The sequence below is a fragment of the Zootoca vivipara genome, chromosome 1 (assembly GCF_965207765.1).
Source record: "Zootoca vivipara chromosome 1, rZooViv2.hap1.1, whole genome shotgun sequence".
NCBI lineage: Eukaryota > Metazoa > Chordata > Lepidosauria > Squamata > Lacertidae > Zootoca > Zootoca vivipara.
In genome coordinates this window covers 121,790,688-121,806,680 of record NC_142582.1, presented here as the reverse complement: position 1 = coordinate 121,806,680, position 15,993 = coordinate 121,790,688, and the positions used below count along the sequence as shown (strand labels likewise).

The window sequence follows — 15,993 nt, the reverse complement described above, 5'->3', positions numbered from 1 at the left end:
TCCTTTGGTTGCCAAACCACATTCTGTGGTCTGTACTAAGATTATGATCTTGTTAATCAGTTCTAACCAATTCTATAAAATTGCCCTTTGTGTTTCTTGCTTTATTGTTGCTATTTGTTTTAGTTATATTTCCACTGCAAACTTCTATAAAGGCATGCCTCCCCCCCCCTTCGAACTAGGAAGAAACAAATTGCAATTTCCATCATGCTGCGTGAATGGAAAAAGGAACAACAGATTTGATTTAATCTACACTTCCATTTGCCCAATATGTATTTTAAAAGACACAAAAATCACAGTGTATTAAAACTTATTGGCTTTATTTTTTCCAAAGCAAACTAGCAATTGCAGATAATAAGAGAAAGCAAATATCAAATGGAACACTTAAAACTTGAAATGTACTTTAATCCAAAGGCAAAACCAAAACGTTATCTTCCTATTTGGCCGCTGTGAATGCTAATTATGAGCTAAACTGAAGCGGCTTAATTATATGCACTTCATATTTTTTAAAGAATCTGTCGCAGCTAAGCCCTGCTGTCAAAACTATCAGTTCCAAGAATCTTAGCCATAGCAACTTGTATGCATCTTTAAAGCAGGGATAGGGAACTTTTGTCCCTCCAGAACCAGGAAGTCATGGCTGATGGGAGCTGTAGATCAACAACATCTGGGAAGCCAAAAGCTCCCCAGCCCTGCTTTGAACTCAAGAAGAGAAACATCATGCACAGGGTTAAATTGAGACTGTAGCGGAGGAATCCTCCTCCTGGCACTGCCCATCACAGCAACATCCCACTGTGCTTCCAGTCTTCCTACAACTGCCTGGCACCATCTCTTCAACTTCTGTCCTTCGGGCAGAAACAGCTTGCTTTGTGGGGCAGAGAGTCATTACATTAGTTCCCCAGTGACAGGTGGGTCACTGCTGCTTGCTGGGAGGGAAAGTGGCAAGGGAGGTTGGCACGGTGCAAACATGCAAGCAGGAGCACCAGGTTGGCTCTGCCCGTGCGTCTGCACTGCACCAGACCCCTTGGCATCTTGCCCCTCTCACAGTAAGCAACATTGATCCACCTGCCAGGAAGCTGGCGCAGCAGCTTCACACCCTGCCTAGAAAGCCGTTCCTGACACCGAACCCTTGCCTCCCCCAATGTCAGGAGCCGAGTGTGATCAGGGCTTTCAGGTGTATGGAAAAACCTAAGCATGTACACTCCCCCCACCAACCCTGGCATTCAGAACTTTACTGAATCCATATAGGTTGGAGGGGTGAGGCCAGGTAGTCTAATGTTAGGGATAAGCAGCTCTTAGTGCCTCATGTGGCTAATAAGTGAGCAGCACTTCTTCCAATTTCAAAAACTGTGCTGCATATACTTGTGTGATTTTCTGGGGGGCTTTGTTTGTTTGTTTGTTTGTTTGAATTAGGAAAACAAGATAAACAGTTAAACTGGTAAGTCACATTTTTTAAACACATCTTTTATATTTTTCCATAACAGAACAATAGGTTTTTTATAACAACAACAACAACAACAACAACAACAACAACAACAACAACAACAACAACAACATTATTATTAGTATTCTGATCCTAAACACACTTATTTGGAAGCAGATTGCACCAGGTCTAATGGGACTTTCTTCCAGCGAAGGATGATGAGTGCTGAAGCCTTAAGGATTTAACAAAATCAACTTATGCAGCTGGTACAAGGAATCGGTCCTTGCTCGTGCATCTTGTGGTTCAGACTGGTCAATGACAATATTTGAGTGTGGCTAAATGAGAAAGAAAAACACGGGGAAAATGTCTAAACAATCGTGTAACTTAGTACATGCAAGTAATGAAGATTTTATTGTTTGTTCTTTTAAAGTGAAGGTTTAATGCTTTGAATGGAAGGGAAGGTTTTCTGGTGAGGTTGAGGGGGGAGGGCTATCCGTTCCAGTAACATTTTCTCCTGGGCAGAGCTTATAACTCACATAGGGGGATAGATTAGATAGATGATAGATGATAGATGATAGATGATAGATAGATAGATAGATAGATAGATAGATAGATAGATAGATAGATAGATAGATAGATAGATAGATAGATGGATGGATATAGAAAGTTAAAATTATCTCTAGCACTTGGCACAACTACAAACTAACACAATAACATGGGGGTAGGGATGGGCATTTCTGTATATTATTTTTATTAGTTTGTTCATTTTTGAACATAAGCATTTCTTGACTAGAGAACTGCATCGCAAAATCTGGGGAAGTGTGTGAATTTTGAATGATGGCTGCAGTTCAGTTTACATATTTTTTTCAGAAAGTGTTTAGTTTCATTTTGGGGGACATTTTTAAGCTGGTCACTACGTCTCAAAATTCAGAGGAGTGGAATGCAAAGGATGAATGTGCTCCAATCCACTCCGTAGTCCAGGTGCTGTGGATCAGGGCAGGTCGTACTGAAATTCACTGAAACAAATTCGTCAAGTATCCCCAACCAGAACACCCCAGATTCAATCCCTGGCATCTTCAGTAAAAAAAAGTCAGGTAGTATGTGATCTGCTAAAGACCATGGAGAGTCACCATACCTGAGGCTAGAAGGCTTGGGACTGGTGTTATTGAGGTCAAAATTTGGGAAGCAAATCTTACCTTGCTCCATTCATATGGCTTTGGATAGAATTTAGGAAGAACAACTTCGCGGGGTTTTGATTTGCAAATCAGGCTGAGAGAGCGGGGAGAAGGAAACTCATTGTGAGTAAAGAAAAATCCTATTAGTAGGACAGACATTTAAAGCACTCTTATACCACTTGAACAGTAATGGAGAATCTGTTGGGATTTCATTCTCTCCACTGCTGATGTGCGATTGTTTTCATCACATGTCTGTGCTGACATTCCATACTATTGGAAGTTCAGTTACACTGTCCTGTTATTGTTGTACTTTTGCATTTGCTGTTCTCTCTCGGGGGAGGAGAGAGGAGCCATGTTTCCTTTGTTCTATAACACCAGAACTTGTACATAATAAATGAGCTTAGATTCCACACCTCTATGCCTAGTTTCTGCTTGGACTCCAGTACTGTGTGCACACATCTTCAGATATGTGTCGCAGAAGCACATCGGGACAGAGGAGCGATGGATCATCTCGAGGGGCGCTTGAGGGGGGAGAACGCAGCTGCCTGGCGTTTTCCCAAGTTGGTTACGAAGCCCAGCGCAGTACACCAACAGAATCCTGGGAACTGTAGTTTTGCAGTGCAAAACTACTGCTCCCAGGATTCTTTGCAGGGAAAGTCAAAACTACTAAAGGGGTGTAAGACTGCTTTATATGTATGGTGTGAATGAAGCCCAACAGGCCTCTAATGGTGTTTTTGCCTTGCAAGGGGAGGGGGAGTAGCTGAGGTCCCCAGCAAGGGGGGGGGGCAGGCAGAGGCTACACGGAGGACTGGATGGAGATTCCAGGGCCCACCAGTTGCCAACCTTACTTTGTTGGGAAGCCGCTCAGGAAAAACGATCAGCGTCACACAGAATCTGGTGCCCTAATTATCGGAAGGGGAGGCGTTAAAGGGGACCTTAATGAAAGCCAGAAAGCTCACTTCCAACATTCCCCAACTGTAGCCAAATCCTGCCCCTCTCCTAACCTTCATTAGGAGGACAAGCTAAGAGGGCCAAGCAGCCCCCCCTGCCCCTTTCTAATTCGAGCCCTGACTGAGCTAATTTATTAAGAGTATTTTGACAAGGCAAGCATTTAAAACATCATAATTTAAGTTGATCTCCCAGTGCCAATGTTTGCATCAGCCGAGTGCATACACGGGCATGTGCCCGAATTTGTCTATGCAGATATAATCCTAGCTATTTTGGGAATGTTTTGGCGTGTGTGACAACTCGATTACTACAGACTCCCCGCCTGCCATCTCCTGTCTCCCTGAGCTGTGCAAAGTACGGCAGTGATACGTTTTAATTCATTCTGTCTAGACATGTTTTTCAAATGCAGAGTTTCCCGTTAAGTAGTGATGACATATGGTAAATACAATTAACTTAAAACTGCAGATGCACGAGTGCCCCGAATACATAATGATACATTTAGGTTCTTTCGCTTCTCCAGGATTGTTACATTTGTGCCTGGCCTTCTCCAACCTGGTGCCCACCAGATGTTTTGAAACCACACCTCCCATCATCCCTGATCCATGGCCATGCCGGATGGGGCTGGTGGGAGTTCTAGTTCTAAACATCTGGAAGGCACCAGGCTAGGGAAAGCTGAGTTAGCACTTCTTTATATTTGTAATGCACTCTCTCTCCTGCTGTGTGCTATAAAAATGAATGCAACTTCTTATGGCAAGGGGGGAATAGGAGGTAATTTACCCTAAAAGCTTCTGGCGTGCAGCATCCTGCAACTGGGCAATTCTCTCTTGACCAAAATGCATCAGGCCGTTTGGACCATCCGAGACCAGCTTGTTAATAGCGATCCTTATAATGTTTATCTGTGAATAAAAGACAGCCATTTTTTAAAAAAGCAGCAGAGACGGCAACTGGTTGAATAGTTGAGCTTTTGATGAAACTACTACTTTTCTTATTCAGACTGAAACACTTTTAAACCAGATCTGTTAAAAGAATTTGTTAGCTTAATCGTCTGCCTAAATACAGGATTACTTTCCAAGATGTGGATCAATCTTGTTGCACAGAAACTAGCCAAGGCAGTTGGTTCGCTTACAAGAAACCTGAGAGGGCAGCATGAATGGGATGAACTGGTGCGGAATTTACCTGGGTTATGTCATCTGCATCGATCTTCACATCAAACATAAACTCCATGTCGTGGTCGGAGAGGATGGGGACTCCTAGCGAGTGGTTCCATCCCAAGCCACAAAGGACACCAATGTATCTGTTCCTGCTTTCATCAACCCTAATGAGAGCAACAAGCTTTTAATGACCAAGTCATTTATACAGTAAACTGGCCAGTGATCCTCAGATGAGGGGCGGTATATAAAATAAACAAGTGTAGGAACTTTATATGACCTTAAGGTTATTAATGAAGTTTTTAAAGTGAAGCTACCTATAGACTTCAATCTTATGACAATGGGTATACTAGGAAACACGGCCATAGAGAAAGGTGACCAGCACACCTTCAAAGCAATGATACTAGCAGGAAAGGCAACAATAGCTTTAGGTTGGAAAGATAGAGAAAAATGGACAGTAGAGGTCTGGACTAATTATTGGTTTGAATTTATTCAGTCAGACATCGTGGCAGTAACGTCACAGGAAATAACATGGAAGGCCAAGTCTATTATGATAAGGACCAGATGGAACTCCTATCTTCAATGGATAACAACTACTGGACCAGAAGACATTCAGTGGAAATTAAAGACATTGTGCCCGTGGCTGAGGACAACTGTTTGAACCCTTCCAATGGATATGGGTGGGGGGTGGGGAAATGGTACGGGAAATTAAAAATTGGAAGGAGAGAATATAATGTATGTAAAAATTCTCATACTTCAATAAAAATCTTTTTTTTAAAAAAAGGAACTTTATATGACATCATAACCAAATACTGCTCACTTGCACACAATGGCCCTGTTTGTATGTAACTGTAAACCATAAAACATGAAGGAGCAGTGTTCTAGGCATGCTGAATTGCTCCCATTTCACTCTGAGAGCAACAAGCTTGGTTGTTTTCCCCCGAATGACCCATGATCCATAGACCAGGAGCAAACCTTGGCTTACCACTATGGTTTGTCTGGAGAGAGACAAACCACGAGTGCTGGTTCACACCTCAAAGTAAGCACATTTGTGGTTTATTGCCCCAAACTCAAGGAAAGGAGGACCTAGGCAAGAACGATTCAGCAGCATGTTCCTTCACAGTAAGCAATGCTCTAGGGCAGGCACCCCCGAACTTTAGCCCTCCAGATGTTTTGGACTACAATTCCCACCTCCCCCGACCACTGGTCCTGTTAGCTAGGGATCATGGGAGTTGTAGGCCAAAACATCTGGAGGGATGCCTGCTCTGGGGATTACTGTGATCAGATTTCTTGAAATCCTGTCCCTCCTGATCCCTTTACACCTGAGCTTCTGTGATTTGGGCAAACCCTACCCACAGACTTTCCCCATCTTTCCTTAGACAAATATGATTCTCAGGATAGCAAAATTTTCAGTATCACCTTCTGAACTTTAAATATGGCAGGTTACAAACTTTCTAAATTCGGCAACATTTGCAAAGTAATTACTTTAAATATGCACAGGCCTGGGAGTAAGCATAGCCCTGGATTTGAAAAAAAAGATCAATGTTTACTATCAGTGTGGGGGAATGCATTTACAGTGGTACCTCTACTTACGAATTTAATGCGTTCCGAACGCACATTTGTAAGTCGAAAAATTTGTAAGTCGAATCCCATAGGAATGCATTGGGAGGAAAAATTCGTAAGTAGAAGCAACCCTATCTAAAAACTCGTAAGTAGAAAAAATCCTATCTAAACCGCATCCAAGATGGCGGACGGAGCTCTATTTGTAAGTAGAAACATTCGTAAGTAGAGGTACCACTGTATGTCACACAACATGAAGCCTTTGGAAAGAGCGTTATACATTCTGTCGGGGAACTATAAAGGAAGCCGCACAAGCATTTGTTAAGTTGACTGTGATGCTCTTGCTTAGAAATGTGCACATACCTGAGATCTATCACAGGAGCAAACAGCATGGCAAGCAGTGCTGGAAGTCCTGGAACATGAGGCATCAGAGATGTCTCCCTGAGCAACATTGTGGATCCTGTTGTCAGAAAACAATAGTAGTAATGGCAATGCTATCTGGCCATTTTAAAGAATGCAACCATTTTGCAAAGGTAAGATCCGATGGTAACAGAACCGCAGTGCAGGCACAAGTGATCAACCAGCTCTTTGTCAACGCTCTATTTACCCAGGAATAGTACACCATTTACCTGTCGCATTTACTGTCACAGAGGCAGCAACCAGCATCTGTTGAAACGAGTCTTCAGGGGCATCAACCACCACCACCGAGTTCACACTCTCCTTCTCCACGAAGACTGCTCTGGGGGGGGGGGGGAGGGAGAGAGAAAAGCAATTCAGTTCGTTTAAATACCAGCCTTGCACAGAATTCCTAATGTGGAGCAGAAGAAATCCAATGCTGTGAAATTGTCACTGACTAATTAGCGAAATTATTCTCTTAAACACCTTTTCTACTAATAAGGTTCTATCAAACATCTTTTCTTTTTCCTTTTGCATGGACGAGTATAATGCAATTTGAAACTCGTTTATACAAAATATAGTAGGTCGAAAATTGCAATCGTCAATTGATAATGATTGTTATGGCGATGTACTATATCCTTTGGGGTTTTATTGCTTTCGTTTCTCTCTCTCTCCTCTCTCTCTCTTGAAGCAGGCATAGGCAAACTCAGCCCTCCTTTGAGACTACAATTCCCATCATCCCTGACCACTGGTCCTGTTAGCTAGGGATGATGGGAGTTGTAGTCCCAAAACATCTGGAGGGCCAAGTTTGCCGGCTTTAAAGCCACTTTGGTATGTGTTGTAAATCATCATCATCATCATCTTTTATGTACAAGCATTTACATAGAACTACTGCTTTCAGGGGGCATCATTCTTCAGTCTTCCCTATGGAGGAAAGGGCTTCTCTTCAAGACAGTTCCTACTGTGGCATCTGTGCACAATCCCTTGCTAGAAAGCGCACATCTCAGCACAGTTTTGTGTGCCTGGGTGACCTATAGGGTTGCCAGACTCACTAGAGAACAGGACTTCTGTGCCTTTAATTGCCCTGCTCTCTTTTGAGTCTGAAAACCTTAAAGAGAAACCAGCAGACCCTTTGCTTGGAAATTAAACAAAGAGTCTGCTGGTTTCTCTTTAAGGTTTCCAGACTCAAAAGAGAGCAGGGCAATTAAGGGCACAGAAAGTCCTGTCCTCTATTGAGTCTGGCAACCCTAGTGACCTATGATTAGATTACCACGATGTGTTCTACCTGCAGCTACGCTACAGGAGTGTTTGGAACCTCCAGCTGGTGGCAAAATGCTAGGGCTATTTAATGTCACGCTAGTATCCTAACAGCTTAGGGCTGCAATATGGTGTTGCCATCACTTAAGGCTGCCCAGCTGGTGTTTCCCCATAACAGCTCCTTCTAAGTGGCATTTCTCCATTTGTGGGATACCCTCCCTTGTGAGATGCACCTGTTTCCTTCATTGTTCACTTTTAGGGGAAACTGTAAAGCATGCCTGTTTCCCAGGCATTTGATGGCAGAAAGATACTGGTCATGCCAACCTTGAAATAGGCTGGATGAGATGGTTTTAAAAATATTTTGTTATTTTAAACATGTTTTATGTCCGTTTTAATTGTATTTTTTAAACATGTTGGTGTTTGCTATGCCCTGAGCATCCTTGCGAAGATGGATGGAATAGAAGTTTAATAAATAATAGTAAGTACAGTGGTACCTCGGTTTGCGAACGCAATCCGTTCCGCGAAGGTGTTCGCTCGCCAAAGGCACGCTTCTGCACATGCGCGAGCCGCGCAGATTGCGTCTGCGCATCCGACGCCGCGGAACCCGGATGTAAACACTTCCGGGTCCGCGGTGTTCGTAAACGGAGGTAGGCGTAAACCGAGGTTCCACTGCATTGTCTGAAAGACCACCGTATGAATCTGCCTGGACAGAAGAGATCATCTTTGTATGCCCTATCAAAGTAACTTTAGCTGGTAGAAATATGTGACAAAGGCTTCTCCGCACCTACAATGTTAAGAGAATTTCACACTAAACAGATATGGTAATTCCTTCTGCCCATGTGTTCAGAACAGCGTGTTGCTGCTGTAGTTTTTTTAAAAAAAAAGTTAGCAGATTATACGTGCTTAATGTCGGATTTTCTGACATGTTGCTTTGTGCTTGGTTTAACATTTTCTGGCTGTTGTCATGAAGCTCAAAGAGGTCTAGAACAGGCATAGGCAACCCTGGCTCTCCAGATGTTTTGGAACTACAACTCCCGTGATCCCTGACCACTGGCCCTGTTAGCTAGGGATCATGGGAGTTGTAGTTCCAAAACATCTGGAGAGCCAAGGTTGCCTGTCCCTGGTCCAGAACCTTGCAGGGGGCAGGTAATTATTTGCTTTGGAAGAGGGAAGTGTCAAGATGTGAGAAAACCCTCAGGAAAACCTTTGCACATCCTTCTTAGTTGGTTTACTTAGAAAAATAGAGGGAGTGTGTTCTCAGACCGGAGTTTATTCACTTACACACAAACTTACCCACCCTGTGAAGAAGCAAAAATCCAGAAGCACAAAATACCTGCACACCTTGAAAAAATGCATGTAAAATACAAACTCAGGCCTGTAAACTGCTACTCAGGTTGGGACCAAGTAAATAATAATTTAATCTTATGAGCCCTTAATGCACTGCAGTTGGCCAAATGAGATTAGGTGTTTGAGTGAGAAGGGGTGTTTGGGGGGGGGTCAGTGAGATCCAGAGAATGGCTGTCCACTGTTAACATTTAAATACTTAAATATTGTGAAATCAGGTACAATTGGGCTCTGGGTCTCAATTAACCGCAACAAAGAACTAAATCAGGAAATGCAAATACGGAACACATGAAATAACTGGTGTGAAATCACATAATGGAACATGGGAATAGTACGATCAGAAAAAATGTGTAAAATTCTGGCTGTAAGTGAAAGGTGAGATAATAATGTCACAGCTGGCAGAAGCCAAACTGCAGAAAAACTGAATTGGCTCTGGTTATGACGAATACATGTCAGAATGGACATTGCTTTTGGAATTTTCTCCCAAAGGAAGGCGAGACTAGTCCCACCCCCCGATGCTGTTTTAGGTGAGCACTGAAAATGTTCTTCTTATGCATGGATTTTAATGTATTATTTAAACTTTTAACTCTGCTTCGTTGGATTTTAAGGTTTAACTTTATTTTGTTACTTGATAATCATTTTTGGTTTGATTCTTTTTGTAAAACTGCTGGGGTGGGGCTTATTAGGGCAGAAATGCAGAATTAAATAACCTAAATATCAAAGCAAGCATGCTTTTTTTCTCCAGAAATACTACTTCAATGAAGGTCAGGTTTACGCAGATTTGGCAAATTAATCCATTGAAATTAATTTCAATTGATTATGCATTATTCAAATTTGGAGGCAGCCCTAATGAAAATTATGAGAGCCAGGGGACACAATTTTGTACATGACCTGGAAGGACATAAATAAGAAGTCTAGTTCAGCCAGAATTCACGGAGTGACCTTGAACAAAGCACAGGAACATGCCGTCCTACCTAAATCTGGAAATTCTGGTCATGCTGCTGAATTTCATGCAGTAGGGGTTGTATGGGCCAATAAGCCTTGCCTTAGGAGGAAAAAAATTAAAGCAGAACATAAAACACCCAAATAAGTCCATTTCGGATTTTCTTCTTATGGTAGTAAAGTGTGGCTCATGTTTTGGGGTAGGAAGGGTAAATATGGAGGCATCAAAATAACCCCCTCACCCCAACCCCTTAAAATCAGTTCATGAGTAACATGAAACCACAGTTTAGCGGTGCAAGGATGAGCCACTGTGAGTCTGGGGCAAACGCACACACCCTTCTTTCAGCACAGCCACCAAAAGACTGAAAGACTCTGCTTGAGATTAACCACAGTTAAGCGTGCCATCCATTCTATAAATGTAGTTAAATTTAACTAAGGTTTATTGAGTCAATCCAGCTTCTTAAAACTACGACTTGAAGTTAGCTTGGTTTCAACAAGCAAACAGTGAAGTTTAACCACACTTTGTCAAGTTTGGATGGCATACAAGATGTTGCTGAAACAAAATCTTTGCGGGGAGCGTGAAACTTGCTCCAGTTCCTTCTCATAACACACTAAACCATGGTTTGGCAGTACTGTCAATGCAGCCTCTTACAGCTCCAGGAAACCCAAAGCATAAAAACGGTTTGCGCAAAACGGCAAGTTTACATGAACATTATGCGTTTTGTTATTTCGCTCAGCTGCTCTCGCACGTTTCTGTAGAGATGGAGCAATCTCCCACCCCTAAAGTAACCTTCACCAGCCACGTGGTTTCAGTGAAGAAGAAACCTGGTATTAATAGACACTTGGATGGAAAAGCAGCATTACGTCCTTCAGGGCACCCACAGCACACCACTCTGAAAGCAGGGGAAAGTAATGACCGTGCCTCTTAAGCTTACCTTGCAGTTAGGCGCACTGTACCTATTGGCAGAGGCGTTCTCCAAGAGCATTTCAATCAAGCGACTCTCCTCTACACTTGAGCTCCTCTGGAGAGAAGCATCCCTCTTCCTTTCTTCTGGCTTTGAAAACAGCTCTCTAAGATTTTCGTGGCTGAGCTAAGGGAAATTCAAAGGAAAACATTTTGAGAGTTATTGGCCGGGGGCAGAGGGAGGAAAGAGACTTAAGTTATACCACAAAGGGCATGAGAACTATACTTAAGCCAGGCATCCCCAACCTTCGGGCCCTCCAGATGTTTTGGACTACAATTCCCATCATCCCTGACCACTGGTTCTGTTAGTTGGGATCATGGGAGTTGTAGGCCAAAACATCTGGAGGGCCGCAGGTTTGGGATGCCTGACAAGCTTTGCTTTGTTGGGAGGTGAGCCTTGGGGCCAGACTCCCCTTCTTCAGGGTGTAACGCTGAGTGGGAGAGTGGACAGCCCTCAGAGCCAGCCCCCAAAGCACCACAAGCTGTGTCTGTAGTGTCAACCCGTGGCCTGAGGCAGTGGACTCCAGTTCAGAAGCCCTAACGCAAGCATAACATCCCCTGCTGCATTGGAGTCAATAAGTGCTAAAAGTAGGGCGGAGCTCCTTACAGCGAAGGTGGAGCCAGTTGCTAGGACAGAATAACAAAATCAGAGTTGCAAGGGGCCGCCATGGTCATCATCTATCTGCTTCAACCCCCTGTGACGCAGGAGGTGCAAGTTGTATTTAAGGCTTGGTCTGAGGGGCTGCTGGTGCTGAAGCAATATCTGAGTTCTGCTCTCCAGCCTGAGCCCTGTGCAGAGCTGTCCGGGGAAACCGTTCCCCTGCGGCTCCGCCGACATCAGAACTCACAGCACGACAGAGGTTAAGCCTGCAATGCCTTGCCTTCAATCCTCCTCCCCACCCCCCCACCCTCCCGCTCTCGCAGCTTCAAAAAACCCTAAAATGCCAAGACTTCCTGTACTCGAGAAGGAACAAGAGAACACACTTTGGATTCATAGGAGTCTTCCGCCAGTTCGGCGTGGCCTTCCTGAATGAGTATATCGCGGACGTTCACAATGTCCAAAAGCCCAGAGTACCGGAGCACATCGACAAGCAGGATGCTGTGCACGATCGAGAAGACCTTCACCAGCAGAGCACAGCCGCTGACCAAGGAAGCAAAGCTCTGGCTTGCAGCGTGACTCCACTGCTCTCCACATACAAGGGACTGGGCAGAAGGCCGCATTCTGCGCAGCTTGAATTCCAGCGCCTACATCGAAACAAAAACCACCAAACATGAATATATGCACTTTTGGCCCTGGAAAAGTTTGAACTGAATACAGTGGTGCCTCGCAAGACGAATTTAATTCGTTCCAGGACTCAATTCGTCCTACGAAAAATTCGTCTTGCGAGTCACAGTTTCCCATAGGAATGCATTGAAACTTAATCAATGCGTTCCTATGGGCTCCGGGGGACTGGCGGTGGCGTGGGACGGGGCTTCGGAGCAGGCGCAGCACTTCTCTGAAGCCCCGTCCCATGCCGGCTGTGTGCGAGGCGGCAGGGGGGAGAAGCGCTTCTCCACCCCCCTACCGCCTCGCACACAGCCGGCATGGGACGGGGCTTCAGAGACCTTCTACGAAGCCCCGTCCCACGCCGGCGGTGCGCAGCGGTGCGGTGGCTGCCCCCGCCTGTCTTTCCCTTGGCTCGGGGAAGACGGGCGGGGGCAGCCACTGCACCGCCACGCTTCGGCTCCGTCCCCCCTGGAAAAGGAAGATCAGCTGTCAGCTTCCTGCACTGACAGCTGATCTTCCTTTGCCGCCTTCCAGCGCTACATTCTATGGCCACGCTTCGCAAGACGAAGCGGCGGCCATAGAAAACCTCGCCATCTTGCGAGTCCCTCGTGCAACGCAAAACTCTTTCGTCTTGTGAGTTTTTCATTGCGCGAGGCGTTCGTCTTGCGAGGTAGCACTGTAATAACAGTAAGAGTAAGAATAGCAATAATAATAGTTATTTAACACACACACACTCCTCCCTCCAAAACACGTTCCATGATTCTTAGAACAAAAAGGAACGTTACCTGGAAAGGAAGCTCTCGGAGATGGCTTGGAATCTCTCGCAAGTGTCCCAAAGCCACTTTGGATCTATTGCCATAATCTACGTAGAAAACCTGGACGGTAAAATAACAGTAATGAATAGAAGGACTGGCACTTATTTCCAAAGCACTGAAGAAAATTGGCTTACAAATTCAGAGTAGCCTCCTAGTGCAAAAATTAGGCCCATTACTGCATCACGGGAAATTTTATGCCCAAGGCAGCCATTTCAGCCAGTGCCCCCTTTGCTTAAAATGACCGTGGGGAAGCTGCCTTGAATAGCTTACCATGCAGCTGCAGCAGCAGCTGGTCCAAGGGCAAAGTGATTTGTGTGCAACAACGAGGCTGGGCACCGTTTCCCCCCACTATGAAACAAGGGCAGGAATGTTTTGAACTGGTCAGGGAGCACAGAGCAGAAGTGAGGAGCCAATCTGCATATTGTGCACATCCAGCACACCAGTGGGTCGCTGAACAAGTGCAGCTGTCACCAGGGCAAAGGACCGTGGAGAACAACTCGGTGAGACAACGCAACCTTTGCAGGCAAAAGATTCCGGGTTCAATCCCTAACTTCTCTAGGCAGACATGGGAAGCACTCATGTCTGAAACTGAAGACAGAACAATGGTCCAACTCCATATGACAAGGGCAGTCAACACGGTGCCCTCCAGATGTTGCTGGACTACAGCTCCCACAATCCCTGATGCCTGGGGCCATGATGGCTGGGGCTGATGGGAGTTGGAGTCCAACAACAACTGGACAGCCCCACGTTGACTACTGCAGCTTCAGGAAGCTTACTAGATTCCCAAGGATGCAATTTCTTAAAATGGACATGCGAAGTCAGCCCAATTTGCCAACATGGAAAAGCCTGCCCAGCTATTTAATATATTTTAGCCTTCTCCAACCCCTCCAATCACTCTCTCCCAGCTTTTGCCAATCCTGCCCTTCCCCTGCTTTCTAGAGCCCTCAGAGTTTATTCAGAGCTTTGTGCGCTTCCTTGGGTTTGAATTTAAGCTGCAAACACAAGCGTGCTTTTAAAAAATGTACCTCTGCATTCTCTCCAGATACATATAGGACTTGGGCTCTGTAGTATCTCTCGTCTTCCCACTCCGTAAAGGGTGCCAAGCACACCAAATCTGGATAGGGACGGACTAGCAGAGGGGTCAGCTCTAGCTGGTTGATCTCAGCAGAGACGTTGTTGAGCACAGCCATATTTTTCTCGTCAATTCTGTAACCCCAGAAGTGCCCAACTTCTACCACCTGAAGAGAGGGAAGGGAATAGATAAATAAATAGAGAGAGAGAGAGAGATACTGACTGTGTGGTCAAATTCTTAATCATCCAGGATATGCAGCCAGCTGCTTTGCTACTCCCTTTGCAGAAACAGGAAAGCCAGCAAAGAGGCAACAGTTAACTGCAGCTTCTCATTACGTGAGAAATGGGAAGCCACCATTTTAAAGGTTAGGGATGGGTGAAGAAATTTGGCTGAGTCCGCTTTTTAATGTAAACCTGCCCAGCAGCAGCAGCAGCTGACAGGGCAGTGTTCCTTGCCTGGCTTTCCAGCAACTGCACATGGCTGGCAAGGCCATGGGTAGCTTGGCACAGCGCGGGCAGAGCTAATCCCATGCTCATGATGCTAAGCGTGCACTGAGCTCCCTGCTCCCTTGCCCATTCCATAACGAGGAGCACAAAACAGCTCGGGAAAATCTGTGTATAGTAGGACAGCTGCACACTGAAATGCTTTCATGAGCACTTACAGTCGCCAGCTGATGCAGAAATTAGGAGACCTCAACCAATGATTGGGGTGAATGAGAAGTGCAAAGAGGACATATGCTGGGAAAGGAGTGGTTCTGGCAGCAATAATATGACCTAGACCCCGAATGGTCTAGACTCTAAATGTGCATAGTTTTATGACATTTGTACCTCTGTGACATTGATAGATAAATCAAGGCTGCTGATGGTCTGCAGTTTTTCCAAAGGACTACTGAACTTCTCCATGGGAGACACTGTGTGCTTCTGGAAGTCCACATTCACTCTAAAAAGAAATGTGAAGAACAAAGCAAACAGAACAGAAATCAACTCACTGCTCCCTTCTGAAGACTGCTCCCTCAATTAAAATGTTTATAGCAACTGGCCTAGCCAGAACAGAAGACTACAACTCCCATCATCCCTCTCCACAGGTTATGCTGGCTGGGCTGATGGGAGTTGTAGTCCAACAACATCTGCAGAGCCACAAGTTCCCCATCACTGGTTTAAGTAACCAGGAAACCTCAAACAATCTCTTCTCCAGATTAGCCCTCAACGTAACAAGAGCACACGCTCCCCTCGAGCAAAATATTTGGCTTTTTAAGGCTGGAGCATCTACTGGAGTTGAACAAAGCTGATGCTTTTTAAATACATTGAAAATGTTGTTCACACACTTGGCCAATCACCTAATAATAATCTATATATATATAAATGTAAACTGGGCATGTGTGTTCCTCTCCAATGTTCAACAAAACCGCTGGACCGATTGCGTTCAAATTTTAACACAAAGTCAAATAGCAAGCTCAGACCGTTTTCAAAGACAAACGTCACACCTGGGCCAAGTAAAACCCCTCAAACCCCGTGTTCAAAAACACACAACTCACCCTAAAGTGCATGCTGGGAAATAGAATCAGGAGACTTTGCACAACAGCGGCCTCTAGTGGCGGCTACACTGGTACTACAGGTAGGAAAGTGACACCTTTGCAGACTAGGCCGAGTAGAGGTTTGGAGACTAGGCCGAATAGAGGTGGGGACTCC

At 45.0% G+C, this 15,993-nt stretch overlaps 1 protein-coding gene across 1 annotated transcript in view; it reads right to left on the bottom strand.

Moving 5' to 3' along the window:
• Positions 1–1,531: 1,531 nt before the first annotated feature.
• Positions 1,532–15,993, bottom strand: part of TDRD9 (tudor domain containing 9) — an 80,895-nt gene continuing 66,433 nt past the window's right edge. The window contains exons 25-36 of the mRNA XM_035105043.3: positions 15,133–15,244; positions 14,259–14,471; positions 13,204–13,293; positions 12,136–12,396; positions 11,123–11,278; positions 10,220–10,290; positions 6,878–6,987; positions 6,612–6,708; positions 4,717–4,855; positions 4,318–4,436; positions 2,614–2,686; positions 1,532–1,752 (exon numbers count right to left, since the gene is read on the bottom strand). Coding sequence (XP_034960934.1) covers positions 1,651–1,752; positions 2,614–2,686; positions 4,318–4,436; positions 4,717–4,855; positions 6,612–6,708; positions 6,878–6,987; positions 10,220–10,290; positions 11,123–11,278; positions 12,136–12,396; positions 13,204–13,293; positions 14,259–14,471; positions 15,133–15,244 — 1,543 coding nt within the window. The 3' untranslated portion in view covers positions 1,532–1,650. The remainder of the gene's footprint in view (positions 1,753–2,613; positions 2,687–4,317; positions 4,437–4,716; positions 4,856–6,611; positions 6,709–6,877; positions 6,988–10,219; positions 10,291–11,122; positions 11,279–12,135; positions 12,397–13,203; positions 13,294–14,258; positions 14,472–15,132; positions 15,245–15,993) is intronic.